At 38.6% G+C, this 17,518-nt stretch overlaps 1 protein-coding gene across 2 annotated transcripts in view; it reads right to left on the reverse strand.

The window, feature by feature from the left end:
• Positions 1-3,820: 3,820 nt before the first annotated feature.
• The window catches only part of LOC137941371 (methionine aminopeptidase 1B, chloroplastic-like), a 36,667-nt gene continuing 22,969 nt past the window's right edge, over positions 3,821-17,518 (reverse strand). For both annotated transcript variants that reach the window (XM_068786746.1, XM_068786745.1), the window contains 4 exons: positions 10,543-10,622; positions 9,532-9,629; positions 9,264-9,311; positions 3,821-4,154 (listed from right to left, as the gene is read on the reverse strand). In XM_068786746.1, the coding sequence (XP_068642847.1) occupies positions 4,009-4,154; positions 9,264-9,311; positions 9,532-9,629; positions 10,543-10,622 (372 nt within the window). In that variant the 3' untranslated portion in view covers positions 3,821-4,008. The remainder of the gene's footprint in view (positions 4,155-9,263; positions 9,312-9,531; positions 9,630-10,542; positions 10,623-17,518) is intronic.

A 17,518-nucleotide genomic window follows, 5' to 3' on the forward strand; every position in this document is an offset into this window, starting at 1 on the left:
CACTCAATTTCCCAAGTGAAAAAGTAGCTCTACTATAGAGCACAAAGTCTACCCACTTTCTTTGGGTAGCTAAAAAAATACCTCTTGGTTGAATCATAGACTTGACTCACATTGGATATTGGGCACACTCCTATCTTCTATAAGTAGTCAATCTATAGGTATTGCTCAAAAGTGTAATAATAAACTCCTCCATCACAGTATCCCTCCACAGGGCACCAACTCTCAAATGGTAGGAGAAAAAAAGGCAAATAAAGGGTTAAAGGGTAATTAATGGAAGATAATATTGGGGCCACCAGGTGTTTTTTTCTTCATTAGAGTAACCAATGTTGATAACAATCAACAACCGAAAAGTCCTCTTTCACCAATAATGTCATAATCAGTGAGACACAATAGCAATAGTTGAAATGGGCCTGGGCCCAAATAACACTTTCCAATTAGACAATTATATAGCAGCGGATAACCAATAGGTAGTAAAAGTTCTTAAGAGCAATAAGGACATATAAGATAATCTGCAGCAAGTTCATCCTTGAATAAGGAAGTTATACACCAAGTTATAAGTTGAGGATAATCCAAGGTAATAATCAAATCGGGGGTCAAGCTGGTAGCAGATAGTAGCTTTAACAATGAGTGAGTGAGTCAAGCCGAGTAATAGACTACCAATAATAAGTTGAAACCAAGTGTTGTTTGATAATCAATAATTCAAACAATCTCTAATGTGCCCATCCTTCATACTTCTCCTTCAATCCCCCCCCTCCCCCCTCCAACTGGGAGATAATGTCAATGATCCCAGCTTGAAGTCAACAAATATTTTGCAAGCTCAAGTGCTAATCCACCTCTTGTATGATCAAGTAAAAGAAGGCTACTATCAAAAACTTAACTAGCTCAAATATTGCAAACAAGTAACTCAAGCCAAGCCAAGTATTTCAATCGTTTCTTGCCTTAAGTTTTTAGGCAAGGATACCAAATCAAATTCTTTGCAATCTTTCAAAATACCAAACAAATCTCACAAAATTCGTGGCTGGAAATTTTTTCTAAATAAAGTAGTTTCCTCCTTCAATTGGTGCCAACTTAGTAATCAAAGAAGACACCTTTCCTTGCCTTTTTTCTTGAAATCTTTAGGCAAGGCAATTTTTGACAAATAAATCTAGGAAAATTTATGAAAATAAGATGATCTTCAAAAGATTCTTTTCAGATATTGTTAGTTAAAAAATAGATACTTTCTAAGGGTAGATCATGAGATAATTTCTTGATATTGTGTATCAATAACATCAACAAAAAGTTAAGCAAAAAAAATTGGCTTAAATCTGGATCTTCGCGTGCAATAGTATACCAGCATGACCTTTGATTATTCCAATACGAATATCTCCTTAAATATAAATAAGATTGACATAAAATTTTCTCCTTTTGAAACTAAACTTAAATACCTTTAAAAAAATATAACTTTTCTTATTAAAATATACTTCTTTTGAAATAAATAATCTGATAGATTTTGGGCTCTATAATCTAGCCAAACTAAGTACTCTTTATTCTTTGGCTAGCCATTGACTTTTCCAAGATTGATATCTCCATAAAAAAAACTCAGAATGAGAATTGGTTGAATAGGTAAGAAAATAGACTTAAAGATATTTCTTTTGATACATAATTCTTCATATAATGTCTTGTTCTTTATGGCATAAAATGGCTCAAAATTTGAAGTTTTCTACTGCTGTATAAAACTTCTATGCTGCTTTACCTTTGTTGTTTCACATGTCGATTTATCTTCCTATAAAAATTGGATTTCAACGATTCTTTTTTAGTTAAAAACTAGACTCAAATATCTTTCCAATAGTATATAATTTTCTATATGAAAATATGAAAAGAGGTTTAAGGAGATATAGAATTTGAGAAATAAGATTTAAGGAAAAATAAGAAACTCCTCTTATTTTCTTTTTTTTCTTTTGCTTCTTCTTCCTCCCTTTCTTCTCCATCTGTTTCTCTTTTTACATCTCAGATCATTGCCCGCTCTAATACCATGTTGAAACTTAGGATGCTATGATGTATAATTATTGTAGAAGAGGATTAAGGGGTGAGAAGAAGAAGAAGAAGAAGAGAAAGAGTGGTGGAGAGAAGGTATTAGGGAGGAGAATAGGAAGAGTGACAACTTTGGAAAAGGAGAAAGAAGATTAGGGTCATGGACTTATCCACACCTTATAGATATCAAAAGTATTAATATTATAAGAATACCTTTCACGCTAGTAAGAGTGAATAAGAGATATAAATCATAAACTAATTACATCAGTGTCATCTTTATGAGACAACTCTTTATTTACCATTATGTCACAAACTGTGTGGGACTATGGGCCTTCTCCTTGGTCTATGGGCTTGAGCCCATCTTCCACACATTGATCGTGTAGGTTTGGGTTCATCTTCCAACAAATTGCATTAGTACAAAAGTTGGAGAGCAATTCACTTTATCTAGGAAAAGTAGATCACTTCATTTTTTTTCACAAAATGATGAAATATGGAACTCCAAACATAGTACAAAAGTTAAACTCATTTTTTTGAGAAAATAAAATGATAATTTGACCATTATTATTTCTAAAAATAGTTTATTAAAAATGAGATAATTACTAAATTCTCCTTTTTACTAACTATTTTTAGGAATAATAATAGTCAAATTCTCTTCTGTGATATTTCTTTTCTATGGAGTTCCAAATATAACGGTGGACATAGAAAAGAAACATTTTGGAAATACATGCAATTGGACCTTTGTTTTCATTAATCACTAAAAGAGGTTTTACTAAGAAATGGGATCCTTTACACACTCGCTTTTGAATTTATCGACATTTTTACATGTTTTCCATCAAACTCTCTTTTAATAGCAGTTTATGGGCATGTCAGTGCACTTGCTAAGTTGGAGTGGAATATGAATTTCACTTACTTAAATGACAAAATTGTATTAGTACAAAAATTTACGTTATCTAGGAAAGTTAAGATCACTTCATTTCTTCACAAGTGGAAGCCACTTTTCATCAAATGATTCCATATTCCCTTCCCCACTCAAGAGAATAAGGGAGTAAGGGTCTGTTTGGAATCCCATGGAAAAGAAAAGAAAAAAAAAAGAACTTGACCATTATTATTCCCCAAAATAGTTAGTGAAGAAAACTTTCAAATGTTTGATTTCAAGAATAAAAGCTAAAACTAAAGGTTTTCAGGAATCGAATAAAAAACTAAAGGTTTTCGAGAAAGCTGGCACACTTACTCTCTTATTTTAAAAAAAAAATTGATTATACTTATGATTTTCTTTGATAAGGTTTGATCCTCATATTTTGAAAATTCCGTAGTTATCAAGATTGGGTAGCAAAATTATGATTACGAAAAAGAAAAGAAAATGTAGTCTTCTTGTTACATACAACTAACAAATGATATCAACAAGAGGATGAATTAAAAACCAAAGCCCAAAATGTTCATTTTTTAAACAAATTCATCAACCATACATTTATAGAGAATAATTTGCTTGAATTAGTCAAAACAAATTCATACGGTAACCAATGGTATAATTTAAAATTGAGGGAATCAATTGTTATACTCAACTATAAATACTTTCTTCATCTTTTTCACCTAAACATCGTCTTCGTTGTTTACAAGCCTTCATCTGTTTTCTTGTCGTTATTCTATAAAGAGTAGAATCTTTATTCTTCCCACCTCTTTCAATTTTAGATTGTCTCCAATAGGGAAAGTTGATGGTGTGAAGTAGTGGGTGGTTCAAAATTTTCTAGACTCGCCATGTAATTTCTCTCCGAATAAAAAATGTCATTGGAAGGACAAACCCAAAAAGATTTAACTTTTCCAGAAACACTGAAATTATATGTTGAACTTGTCCTGTATTATTTTTCCAATGTACATTGTACATAATAGGCAACAGAAGTCCACATGGACCTGTATTCCAGACAAGTGACAGAGCCAACAAAAACAAAAACAAAAACAAAAACAAAAACAAATCCCTGAGAAAATAAATTACCATTTATCTCAGTATTTGGTTAGAATCTCTGCTCCTTTCCTAGTAATCAACAAGGTATGTTCAACTTGGGCTGCTAAGCCGCCATCAGCAGTAAGAGTTGTCCAACCGTCCTCCCACATAACGCAATCAATGCTTCCCATTGTTAGGATAGGCTCTGCAAGGTCCAGCAATCGTCTCAAAAACAGGTTAAAGCGCATGGTTATTAAGTAAAACCACCATCCTAATAAAAAAAGATCAGTGACACAAGTACACAGGTAATAGCACTTCACCACATGGCTCGAAAATCCAAAACATAGGATTAAGAGTTTTTCTTTCACTTAAGAGAATGTAACAGCTTCTTGATTCATTAGACATGTTTCTTATTTGTCGTAATGTAGGCAAAAGGTTGACCTGTCCAACAGAAGAAGGGTGAAGGCTACCCTAGACCAAAAAAACAACATAACTTTGAAATTCCCCCTAAAAAATTATGCACATATATCAAACATGTCTTACTAGTTAAAAAAAGATGAAAGGCTCCTTAACCAGAAAAAATCTCCCAAATGATCTTTTGATCGAAGATCGGTGTACATTATTCCACTCATAACTGTTTCTTTGGCAATATAATATATTATGCTTCTTCCACTCAAGTAATATTGGGTTACTAGCAATAAGTATAGTAGTTTGGTTAGTATGTTCGGTCTTCACAGGTTTATCAACTGAAAAACCACACTTCCTGAAAGGATAAATTAATAATCCTAAACAATCATCTTACCTATAGTAAGAGCAATAGATCAATATTCTGCCTCCTTGCACTAAATTGGGCCATCACAGTTTGTCTCTTACTTTTCCACAAATGTCCTACATCAAAAGTTCAACACCTTGATGTAGATACAGAATACAGTAATCAGGATGCCTTTCTATATTCAAGTAATTATGTGATTGACAGGCTTGTCATTTCCCAGTTACACTTTTCAAATACTTCAAAATGCAATATACAACTTCCAAATGAGTGTGTTTTGGATTCTCTATGAAGTGGCTGACTACTGCAACAAGAAACAAAATCTCCAGTGCAGTAATAACTAAAAAAATTAATTTTTGCACTAGACATTGTACCAGATGTCTATAGTACTTCTCATCCAGTAATGACTCACTATGGGCCAGTATCTCAAAATATTTGTTTCCTAAAGACAATCTTAAACATACTTTCTAAAGGTAGTACAAATCATATTTTTATTCAAACTCAATGCACACAAAAGTACTTCAGCATCCCTCGAGTCTTCCTCCTAATTTTTTTTCTTAAAAGGTCTTACTTTCGTAATTTTGCTATGTCACTAGCAGCAATAATATTATAATCCACATGTACTACAAGTACCACAACACCACTGTTTTGATCAAGCACAAGCATGATGTGATCAAACTGGCTTCTGTTAAACCATACTCCAATACAGCCCAACTAAACTCAAAGCAAACTCCAAGACTGCTTAAGCCACATATTGCTTTTTATAGTCTACAAACTTTCAAGTCCTGAGCAACAAACCTATGATGTTACTCCATGTACACTTCTTCAGTCAAATCACAATAAAGAAAGTGCTTTCCTACGTGTGAAATGAAGTCTATTTTCACTAATCGACAAAAAAATAAAAAAAAGTACAAACTCACACACACAACATGAGAAAATCATTTCCCACTAACCAAGCCATAAACTCACAATTGTGCTATGAAAATGATACTTCACATGATATCCATTGATAACCAGCTGCCTCAGCTTTTAGCGGAATAGAAACTATATCCTAAGTGCTAAAGGCAATCCACATTTCATCAATCATTGCCTTCTTCCAGCAGGATTGTTCTAACACCACCTCCTGCTAGGTCTTATGCAATAGACACAAAGGGCAAAGTTGTGTCATAAAAATAAAAACAAAAATAATAAATTAAAAAAATAAATAAACAAAGGGCAAAGCTGAGTATGACAGGAGAAGAGACTCAGATAAACAACGTGAGCAATAGATTGTTTGTTACTAGATCTGAACCCTCGCAACAATCAATGGGATCAAGATTGAAAGAAAAAACCTATGGAAGAATAATTAACCAGGAGTTCCACTGGAAGATGATGATGGCATTGCAGAGCCAACATCAGTAGAATCAAAAATAATTTTGTTCTCTTAAAGTTCAGCTACAAAGGCTTACTTGCATGATCATCCACAAGATTTATAGGAAGCAGAATCCAAAAGGAGACAACAAATTGGAAACTATCACATCAGGAGAAAAATAAGGTGTACTTTCAAAAAACTGTGACATCAGCAGTAACATATTTCTTAAAACAAGTTCTTTAGGATCTGTGACCTTTCAAAATTCATGATTAACCAAGACTCGTTCATTTGACAAAACAAGGAGATTATTTGTCAACACAAGGTTCCAATATTAGATGAAGACGCAAGCTGTTGAGAATTTTCTTAAGCTGATGAAAGGAGGTTATACCCATCTCTAGGAACACGTGCAACTTCAGTATCTTTATCAGTATTGGTAGAAGCTTCAAACTGTCAAGTTACACTAATCCATGCAGGTTTCCCAAAATTATCCCAGCACTTATTACATATACGATTCCTCTTAACTATGATGAGTACATTGTCAATTAGTTTTTCATTTATCACAAACTCCCCTTAGTCTTGAAATTGACTGCTTGAAAAAAAAGGACCCTACGTTAAAAAAAAAGCAAATCCATCCTGCATTCTCACTAATCTTTCCACTCAAATAACTGTTCATTTTTTGAAGTCTAGAGAATGAAGCATTCACAAGAGGATCACATCACTCCTTGTCATTTGATCTTGTACAACATAATATTGGACTCTAGCCCTCAAAGAAGTAATCCATTCCAAAGTCATCTCACTGAATTTGCATCAGTTTAATATCTATAAACTGTTATAGTTGAATTCAGATTTATCCAAAATAGTTAGCAGAAATTAGCTCTTGGCTCAACTAATAGCCACATGAATTTTCCTACTAGTAATTTATGTGGGATCATTCCCACTAATACTCCTTACGTCCAAATCATTACAAATGGACAATTGGCCTGAAACGTGAAGAATACAAAACAGGCACAAACTAGGCCCAATATAGCAGATATTTTTCTTTGATACCATGTTACAGTTTGGTTCAAATCCATCTCAAAACGACTAACCGAAGTTAGAAGACCTTCCTCAACTCATAATCACAGGAGTTTTCCTAACATTAATCGATGATGGGATTGTTCCAACAAACAAATACCTTCCTTGAAGCTACAGTAGCCACCAGGGTATTGTATTTTACTAAAACCTAATTATACACTCGTACAAATCATAAATTTTGGAAATACTTTTCTCACACAGCAAGGCTTTATGATAGCAATCCACATGCCTTTAGCAAACTTATACAACATGGTACTAGAACTTATGTAAGAGTTAATACCATTCACCAACCAAACAATCCTCCTCCACCTTAACTTCCCAAACTAACAGCTAAAACATCATACACTAATCCAAGTGTAAGACTGTTAGAATTCATATGAGGGTATTTTAGTCATTTCACCCTACTGGTATTCTTTTCTGTGGTAGCAATGAGTTAGGAATCATGTTAGAGACATAAGGTTCAAATTTGGTTTAATTCTGAGTTGTATTGAATGAGTTATGAGAGGTATTTCTGTACTTTCGATACAAAATCACTTGATGATGGTTTAAATAGAAAACATAGTCAATTCCGACCCTAATGTGTGCTCAACTCAACATGCACTTCCATCCCTTTCTCTCTATTCTCTTTCTTCTTCTCTTTTTCTCCTAAAGTTCAGATTTGTAAAATAAAGAAAAAAAAAGAATTTTGGACAAAGAAAGTGAAGAGAAGAAGATTAAGAGAGGAAGGAGAAGGGGAACTCTGACGTTGAGAGAAAGAGACCAGTTATAGGATCTGCACAATCCCTAACCTCTTTATTGATAACTTAAGTGATTTTAGTACAAAATGACCATCATGCCCCTACTCTAATTATATTAATTATTGCCATCAAACAGTAATAAGAAAATGTAAAAGTCACAATGGTGAGCACGTCTAATTCACCTTTATCCAATTAGATGAATGGACCACAATACCCTACAGTAAAATTACTAAAATACCCCCGGCCTTTAACAAGAGTTTTACAGACTTACTTTGATATATGGATGACCACAACTCCCAAAATGCGTCACTCTTTTGCAGATTCATCATCTGTGGACTCTGCCATACTATACTTTCACAAAGCAGCACCTCACACTCAAAACTTCAATTCTCAAAACCGTAAGCGACTTGAATACACCAACAGAAACAGCAGAAGACCACAATAATTGTGCAGAAAAAAGAATTCTTTTTCTACATATAAGATAATAATAACAGAAAACAGCAGCAGCAACCAACAGATTTGAGCAGAAGACTTTCCTTTTTTACTAAAAACAAAAATGGAAATTGGAATTGGGAGACACACTTGGACATTACACTACAAAGAAACTCCTTTCTTTAACTTATAGATTCATTAAAAAGAAATTCAAGCACAACAATCACCAACCGGACCACAACCAAAAAAGAAAAATCAGGGAACGTCAATGGTGGAAAAAGAAATGGAAACAAATCCCTCAAACAACTAACCAAAATATGAAGGAGAAAATTGTATTAGCATGGACCTCAAAAAGTGGGCCCATTCTAATACCATGTAAGACCAGAAAGACAAGAAGTATGAAAAAGAAAGAGCAAGAAGAGAAATAAAGAAATTGAAAAACAATAAGAGGGAAGAAGGTGAAAAGATTGACCTGACCAACTGAAGGAGAGTGAAAACCGAATAGGGTTGTCAACCTTCTCTCCATTCTCAATATCAAGTATGTTACATTAAAGCAAGTTTAACATGGTTTTCTGGCCCACAACTAGACCAGGTCAACTCAGATTCAGAAGAGAGCAGGTTGGGCCAAGGATCAGGCTTAGCCCTTCACCTGGATGAGTCTCCCGAGTTCCGTTACTGGACTCCCGAATAGCCAACCCGGTTCTTCAGGAGCCTAAGTCAGTTCCCGAGTTCAGGTCAGAGAACCGTGATTTGCAAAAAAAAAACCCAAGTTTATAACAATAATAAAGCATATCTGACAAGAGAAAAACATCCCAAGAATGAAAAGCCATATAAACTTTGACCTTCTCCATCTTTCTTCAGACAGTAAAATTGGAGACCATAGCAACCAAGTAGAGAAACAGTTACAGAGTGAAAAAGCCAGATTACAAGGTATTAAACATAAGTACTCACCAATTGTAAATGTCTGGCCCTCAACCATACGTCCAGGCATCTCATTACCTACCAAACACACGAGTCAACAATATAAGTATAAGCAAAATAAAGCTAAAGTCCCTTGTAAATTACTTTCATTCATTTTAAATGAAACAAGAGATCATACGGAATGCTTGAAATGTGGCATCTAAACATTAACCAATTATCACCAGTGGAATCGGTTACATGCTCCTGATGTATATAATCCATGATAGGGCAAATGAACATACTCCTGATGCGTACTTACGATTGTGTATTATGATTGGCTCTGAATGAAAGATCTTTCCTACTCCATGACCCACAAAGCGCTCAACTACACCATAACCATACTTCTCTGCATGCTCACTGAGATTTTTCCAGAAATGATATGCTAAAAACAATGTAAAATGATAATCTAGAAAAATAAGGGATAACTGTTCAAAAGTGAGCACCAGATAAAAAAACATTATTTCATCAATAAAAGAATACACTTTTAGTTCTGGCATATTCAAAAAAAATTGTCAACATGCGATCCTTGAAGCTATATGAGTGCAGTGTGAAAAGAAAATATGACAATGCATAATTATATGTTCTTCTACAGCTTGCACTTTTATCCTAGTATTATAGGCCGAGAGGTATATCACCAACCTCAGTAAACCAGAAAGGATTAACTCAAGATTCGACAGCAAAAACTGTCAGACCAGCCATGCTTTACAGAACGGAACAATGAAGAAACACCTTCTACCATGGGTTTTACAAATGAGAATGTTGAGATGGGTGTGTGGCAAAACTAGATTGGAATAAATATATCATTTAGTAGCAACCAAAGATGAAAAAAGAAGAGAGCCATTCATGATGGTCCAGGCATATTGAATGAAGACTTAGTTCAACATGTCAGAAGGGTCTTTTGCCAGTTGGATGCAGACCTGACAACAAAATAGGGAATGATTGAGAATTACATGGATATAAGTGGTGAGGAAAGACTTGAAGGCCATATATGATTGACCAAAATGGAGAAGGGTTCACATACTATACCACAATGTAGTTGCAACAGCACTTGATGGGAAAAATTAGCAACTTCTCACAGTGAACAAGCATCCCTCAAGTCATCAGCAAGACTTCTAATTAAATTATTATCTGATAGGAAGCCAGACTAGTACTCCCTATAAACCCTTCTTTTTTAACAAAATTTAGTAAACTGGTTGATGCAATGGTGCACGGTCAAATAATACTTCAACAGAACTTATATAAGATGGAGAAACAACTCATCGGCTCAAACCTTATCCTCTTTCCTATTTTCTTAAAGCTGACTCCATCTTTGCAAACAGATATAGCCTTCTCCAAGCACTCTTCAGTTACCTGATATATGAGTAAAATATGATAACAAGTTTAAGACAGTAACTCAAATAGAAAAATCATATGCATGATTTCTTCATCTGAATCAAAATCTAGTGATCGCAAAACAGTATATTGCAAATTAGCTGGAAAACTGATTTATGCCAGTCACTTTCCCTGATATATCTTATTCTGTAAGTATGGTAAGTCAATTTATAGAACATCCAAATACAGTACACTTAGAGACTGCACAGAGAATATTACGGTATTTAAAAGGCCACCAGGAAAGGGGTTGTTCTTTAAACCTCATGGTCATTTGAAGATATGTTTTCTCAGATAAAAAGTATAGGAAGAAATTTATAAATTGGAAGAGCAAGAAGCAGAATGTAGTAGCCCGTTCTAGTGCAGCAGTTGAGTGTAGAGCTATACCTCTACTATAAGTGAGTTGAAGTGAGTGAGATCAGTTCTTCAAGAGTTAAACCTGCAGGTTGCCGAACTTATGACCATGTATTGTGATAACCACAAGCAGCTATTTTATTGCAGGTAAGAGTTGAAGTGAGTGATGCAGAAAATCGTTACCCCTATGTTCGGTCTAGTGATCAAGTTGCCGATATGTTTACTAAAACATTGAGTAAACGTGAAATCGGGGATAGTCATTTTACATGTTCGTTATATTTCACTTATCATGTTCAAAATGTTTAGATGTGTCTATGGTGCTGTTTCTATGTTGTTTAGAGGTGTAGATGGGTAGTTGTAAGGAATTAAGTGTTTTTCTTTAACAAGGTGTGAATATTATTAAAGAAGAGATGTACAAGTTAAGGGAACTCCCCCATTACAACAAGGGATTGAAGGGAGGTTCCCATTTTGGCTTGGCCGTCAACAAAAGAATTTGCTGAGCGGGGAATGTGATTCCAGGTACAATGGAGGTTGGAGGAAATGGTACAAATGTCAAAATAGGTTGCACAATGTCTCCAAGGCGGCTCCTTAGCATTGGTGCACCAATCAATCACGATTTCAGAGTCTCCTTCAACTATCAATGGTTCAGGGTATCAATCACAGTAGATGGTGAGGCCATGGAGGAGACCAGCAAGCTCAGCAACGATTGAGTTCAAAAGATCCGGCATAAGCAATAATGAGAGTGCCTTCGGAATTGTGAATAGCCTCGCCAAACCCAACAGGTCTCAGGCATCCAAGAGCACTATCATTGAAGTTTAGTTTGAGGAAACCAACAGGGGGAGGTTTCCAATCAACCATGCTTAGCGACCTGGAGCGGCCGGCCATTGGAGCCACCAGATGCCAATTATTTCTTAGAGGTGTGCCCTGAAAGTGTTGGAATTCCTTCATAGTAAGAAGCCAAGAGGCAACCTGGCCAACAATTGATTCAAAGACTTCCCCAGTGCTTCTGAATTTGCATTAGAAGCACTGATTGTTTCTTTCCCTCCAAACGGACCAGGGAATGAAACCAACGCAGCATGAAAGGAGGACCTTGCTTAACTTTGGTAACCAGGTTCCTAGCAGAGATTGGAGCATGGACAAGACATCATGTGTAGCGCATGATTGTTGGCCAATTCGGTGGAGTAGAAGGGACCAAACTCTCCAACCATATGGGTAGTGAAGGAGAGTGTGGCTGATGGTCTCAATATCATCATAGCAAAGTGGACAAGTGGGGTCAGGAATGAAGTTCCCACGGCACAACAAGTTGTATGTGGTAAGAATTTTGTTGAGGCTGGCCGTCCAAAAGAAGAACCTGACTCTGGGCGGGACAACAAGGCTCCAAGACACTGCAGCGGGGATCTAATCAGCAATGGAGTTTCCTCCATGAAGGTGAGAATAGGCCGAGGAAATGGTGAATTTGCCACTCGAGTCAGCCAACCAGATCAGCTTATCCAGAATGTGGAGACTGATCTAGATCAAGGCCAGGTTCGAGATGAAGCGAGAGACATCAGACACTCCATCATCAAATAGCCCACGTCAGAGCTGCAGGTCCCAGTCAACATTGCCTTGCCAAGTAGCAACCGGGTTGTGGAGGCAAATTTTGGGAGCAAAAGAAAGGGCAACCTCCAAAGGGGTGAGAGGCAATAGGTGGCAGCCACCCCCAGTCCACCAGCCCTCATCTCTCCCAAGCTTGGCCACAATCATAGGTCTCCAAATCTGATTGGGCATCATGTTGAATTTCAAAATTCATTTTAATAGGAGGGCCAAGTTCATGACAGCAGTAAGCCTGATGCAAAGGCCCCCGGGATGGGCAGATTACATACTTCAGTCCAGCGAACGAGATGGTATTTGTGCTCACCCTTCAGACCCCTCCATAGGAATTGCTTCTTCATAGATTCAATGTGATGGCAGACAGCTGCTGGATAAGGGAAAAGGGAGAAAAAATAACTTTGAATGCCCGCCAAACAGGATTTGATGACAACTAGTTGCCCAGCTTTTGATTAGAATTTCCCTCTCCAAGAAGCGAGGTGTCGCTCCAACTTTTCAATGGCGAGACTCCAAGAATGCTTGTGAGGCATGCTGTAGGGAGGCCCAGGTACACGTAGGGGGGTTGGCAACAATACACCCCAGGTAGCTGGCCATCAGATTGAGGTCATTGTCGCTGATGTTGTGGCCCAAGATTGTAGACCAGCTAATTTGCTGGCCTGTTGTCAACTCGAATAAGCCTAGGAGAACTTTTATTTTTTTGATTTGATCGAAGGAGCCAACCCCGAAGTAGAGGGTGTCAACAGCAAATTGGAGGGGGATGTCAAGATTGTTTCAGTCGAAGATAGGAGCTAACCACCCACAGCATTTGGCTGAGTAGATCATTGCTGATAGGTATTCATTCAGCCACAATGTTGAAAAGGAAAAGGGAAAGAAGGTCCCCTTGCCTGATGCCCCAAGAGCTTCGAAAGTAGCCACATGAGGTTTCATTGAAGAGGATGGAGTACAAGCCAAAGGAGATACAACTCCGGATCCAGAATCTCCAATGGTTGCCAAAGCCCATGCGCATGAGAAGGTTGTCAACATTCGATTTACTCGGTCAAAGACCTCTCGAAGTCAAGCTTAAGGGTGATCCTAAGGAGCCTAGATCGCTTGAAGAAGTCCAACATCTCATGTGCGACCATGGCGGAGTCCAAGATGTTTCTTCCTCTCATGAAGGCGCTTTGCTCATGGTGGATGATTGTAGGAAGCACAAATTTAAGCATGTGTGCGAGCGGCTAAGCAATGACCTTGTATAAACAAGATACGAGGCTAATCGGCCGGAAGTCATGAGGGTGATCCACATTTGTCTTTTTAGGGAAATGAAGATGGAGGAGGCCCCCATGGCCTGATAGGTGATGTCGTTCTAATGAAAATTATGAACCATAGTAATAAGGTCATCCTTAATGATCGGCTTGAAGAAGTCCAGCTCTTGTGTGTGGCCATGGTGGAGTCCAAGATGTTACGATATGTTAAAATGTATATTAAATGTAATTTATATTCATAATTGTTGTATAATTTGGGATTTGTATATAGGGTTATTTGATTAGGCTTAATGGGATGAGGGGGTATTGTCGTGGGCCCATGGGCCATTTTGTAACAGGAAAACCTAAAGGATAAATACTTAATGAAAGGGGGAAAATCCCCAACGGAAACAATTTTGGATTGATCTTCGTGTGTTTCGTTTCGCCGTGAAACCAGAGAGCTACGCTCTCTCTAGTGGATGTTTGGACTGTTCCGTCAGTCCCTTGATCTTGTTTTGTCATGGTATCAGAGCTCTGAAGAGTAACCGTTCGACGTATTTTTTGTCCGACGACCTGCATTGTCCGACCATTTTTTTTCTCTTCGCGTTCGGCATTGATTTCGGGCGCTGTTGGAAATACTTGTCGGGTGGTTCCGTTGTCGGACGAGTTACGGAGGTTCCGTTGCCAGGAAGGGGGTTCTCGCCGGAAGGGGAAACAAACGGCAGAGGGTTCTCACCAGAAGGGGAAACGAAAGGGGTTGTCGGAAAGTATTCTCCGAGCTCGGAAACGTTGTGGTTCCGTCGTCGGAAAAGTTCCATCGGTGGTTTCGTTGCCGGAGAAGCTACAACGGACGGGGGTTCTCGCCGGGACACTCGCCGGAAGGGGGAACGAAAGTAAAAAAAAATTTCTCCCGCGCGTTCGTTTCGGGTGATTATTTGGCATATGGTCATTTTGCAATTTGAGAATCTTTGGGGGCTGCTTTGCAATTTCTGACAGTTTGGGGGGCCATTCTGGAATTTCTGAAGGTGCGCGGGTGCTTTTCGAATTTCTAACAGTTTGGGGGTCTAATTCGAATTTCTGTTAACCTGGGGGCAACTCTTGGATTTCTGCAAGTGTAGGGGTCTATTTGCAATTGCCGAAAAGTGGGGGTATATTTGAAATTTCTTATCTTGCGGGGGTGCATTAGGAATTTTGCTAGATTCGATTTTATCATGTCAGCAGATAAGTCCGATTTCGTCTATTCGGTTCACGGGCAAGAACTACGGTACTTGGGAATTTCAGTTCCGGTTATTTGTTCAGGGAAGAGGTTTATGGGGTCATATTGATGGGAGTGATCCGGCACCTGGCGATGCTGACGCATTGTCAAAATGGATTATCATGGATGCTAGAGTTATGACTTGGATACTTGGATCTCTTGAGCCTCACCTAGTCCCAAATCTGAGGCCCTACAAAACTGCCGCCAATATGTGGAATTACCTCCACAAGGTTTATCGTCAAACCAGCACGGCCCGTCGATTTCAAGTTGAATATGAACTTGCAAATTTCACCCAAGGCAGTCGTTCGATTGAAGAATATTTCTCGGGCTTCCAAAATCTATGGGCTGACTACAATGACATTGTTTACGAGGATGTCCCTGCTGCTGCTCTCTTTGTTGTGCAAGCTGTCCATGACACCAGTAAACGGGATCAATTCTTGATGAAGCTTCGTCCCGAGTTTGAGATTGCTCGATCACATCTGATGAATCGTCATCCGGTGCCGTCCCTAGATGCCTGTTTGAGTAAACTTCTCTGGGAGGAGCAGCGCCTTACTACTCAGGCTGGCATGGAACCTCGCGTTCAGGCTGATCTCTCGGCTCCTGTAGCTTATGTAGCACAAGGGAGGCCTCAAGGTCGGGACACCAGTTCTGTTCAATGCTTCCACTGCAAGGCTTATGGTCACTTTGTTTGGGACTGCCCCAAGAAGTCGGTTTCATTCTGTAGCTACTGTAAGAAGTCGAGTCATCACATCACCGTTTGCCCTACACGACCTCCACGGAGGAAGCCTACAGCTTATCATGCATCCACCGGTACATCTAGTTCTGCCACATTGCCGCCTGCCGTTTCGGTCCCTATCATTCCTGTTCCACCAGCACCTGCCAGTTCCACCACTCTCACTCCTAAAATGGTACAACAGATGATCATTTCTGCCTTTTCTACTTTTGGTATCTCAGGTAAACAGAACCTTTCTACTCAACCATGGTATTTTGATTTTTGTGCCTCTAACCACATGACCAACAATGTGGTATCTCTTTCGAATGTCCGAGAGTATGATGGCAATCTGCACATCAACACTGCTGATGGCAGCACTCTGCCTATCAGTGTTGTTGGTGATCTCTCTCCATCTTTAGCTGATGTCTTTGTATCTCCTGACCTGTCGACAAACCTTTTGTCTGTTGGTCAATTGGTTGATAAAAACTGTAATGTTCAGTTTTCTCGCTTTGGCTGTGTTGTGCAGGATCAAGCGTCGGGGAAGGTGATCGCGAAGGGGCCTAAAGTGGGCAAGCTATTTCCACTTAAAGTCTTTCTACCCACTGTTATTCCACATTCTCCTGTACTTTCTTTTGCTTGTAATGTTGTTGGATTTGGCCCTAAGTTATGGTATAGACGTCTAGGCCACCCAAACTCAGTTGTACCTCGTACATTATTTAAATCAGGTTTATTAGGCAATCAAAATTGTACTTCTCGTGACACGTCTTTTGACTGTTCATCATGTAAACTTGGCAAAAGTAAAACTCTATCATTTCCGCATCATGCCTCGCATGCCTCCCACTGCTTTGACCTTATTCATAGTGATGTTTGGGGAATTGCTCCCGTTATCTCGCATGCACACATTAAGTATTTTGTCACATTTATTGATGACTTTAGTCGATTTACCTGGGTCTACTTCCTACGAGCTAAGTCTGACGTTTTTGTCGTTTTTAAGGGGTTTCTTGCACTCATTGAAACCCAGTTCTCTGCTCACCTTAAAGTACTCCGCTCTGACTCTAGAGGTGAGTACATGTCGGCAGAATTGCAAGAATTTCTTCAAAACAAAGGCATTATCTCTCAACGTTCTTGTCCCTCGACACCCCCAACAAAATAGTGTTGCTGAGCGCAAAAATCGTCACCTTCTTGATATGGTCCGCACCCTTCTCATTGAATCATCTGTTCCTCCTAGGTTTTGGTGTGAAGCTCTCTCTACCTTTGTCCATTTAATTAACCGCCTGCCCTCGCCTGTCTTGCATCATATCTCTCCCTTTGTTAAATTATTCTGTTATTCTCCGTCCTACACAAACCTTCGGACGTTCGGTTGTGTTTGTTTTGTGCATTTACCTGATCATGAACGACATAAACTTACAACTCAATCCGTTATGTGTGCATTTCTTGGGTATGCCGGTTCTCAAAAGGGCTATGTTTGCTATGATCCTCAGGCACGTCGAGTCCGTGTTTCTCGGAATGTGGTCTTCTTTGAAAACCAATATTTCTTTCCCTCTCAAGTTACACTTCCGTCTACCTCTTTGTCTAGTTTGTCGAGCTTTGATGAGCCTCAACCCACTGCTTCGCTGCCCTCTTCTCCTTCTGACCTAGCACTTGCTCCTGATCCTCCCTCTGCTCCTGCTCCCCTCCATCTTCGCAAATCCACACGTAGTTTTCACCCTCCTAACCGGTATGGTTTTCCCTCCCCTGTATCTCTGGTAGC

The sequence above is a fragment of the Aristolochia californica genome, unplaced genomic scaffold (assembly GCF_029961685.1).
Source record: "Aristolochia californica isolate CCGP_79_NKW_82.1479 unplaced genomic scaffold, dmAriCali1.0.hap1 SCAF_9, whole genome shotgun sequence".
Taxonomy (NCBI): Eukaryota; Viridiplantae; Streptophyta; class Magnoliopsida; order Piperales; family Aristolochiaceae; genus Aristolochia; species Aristolochia californica.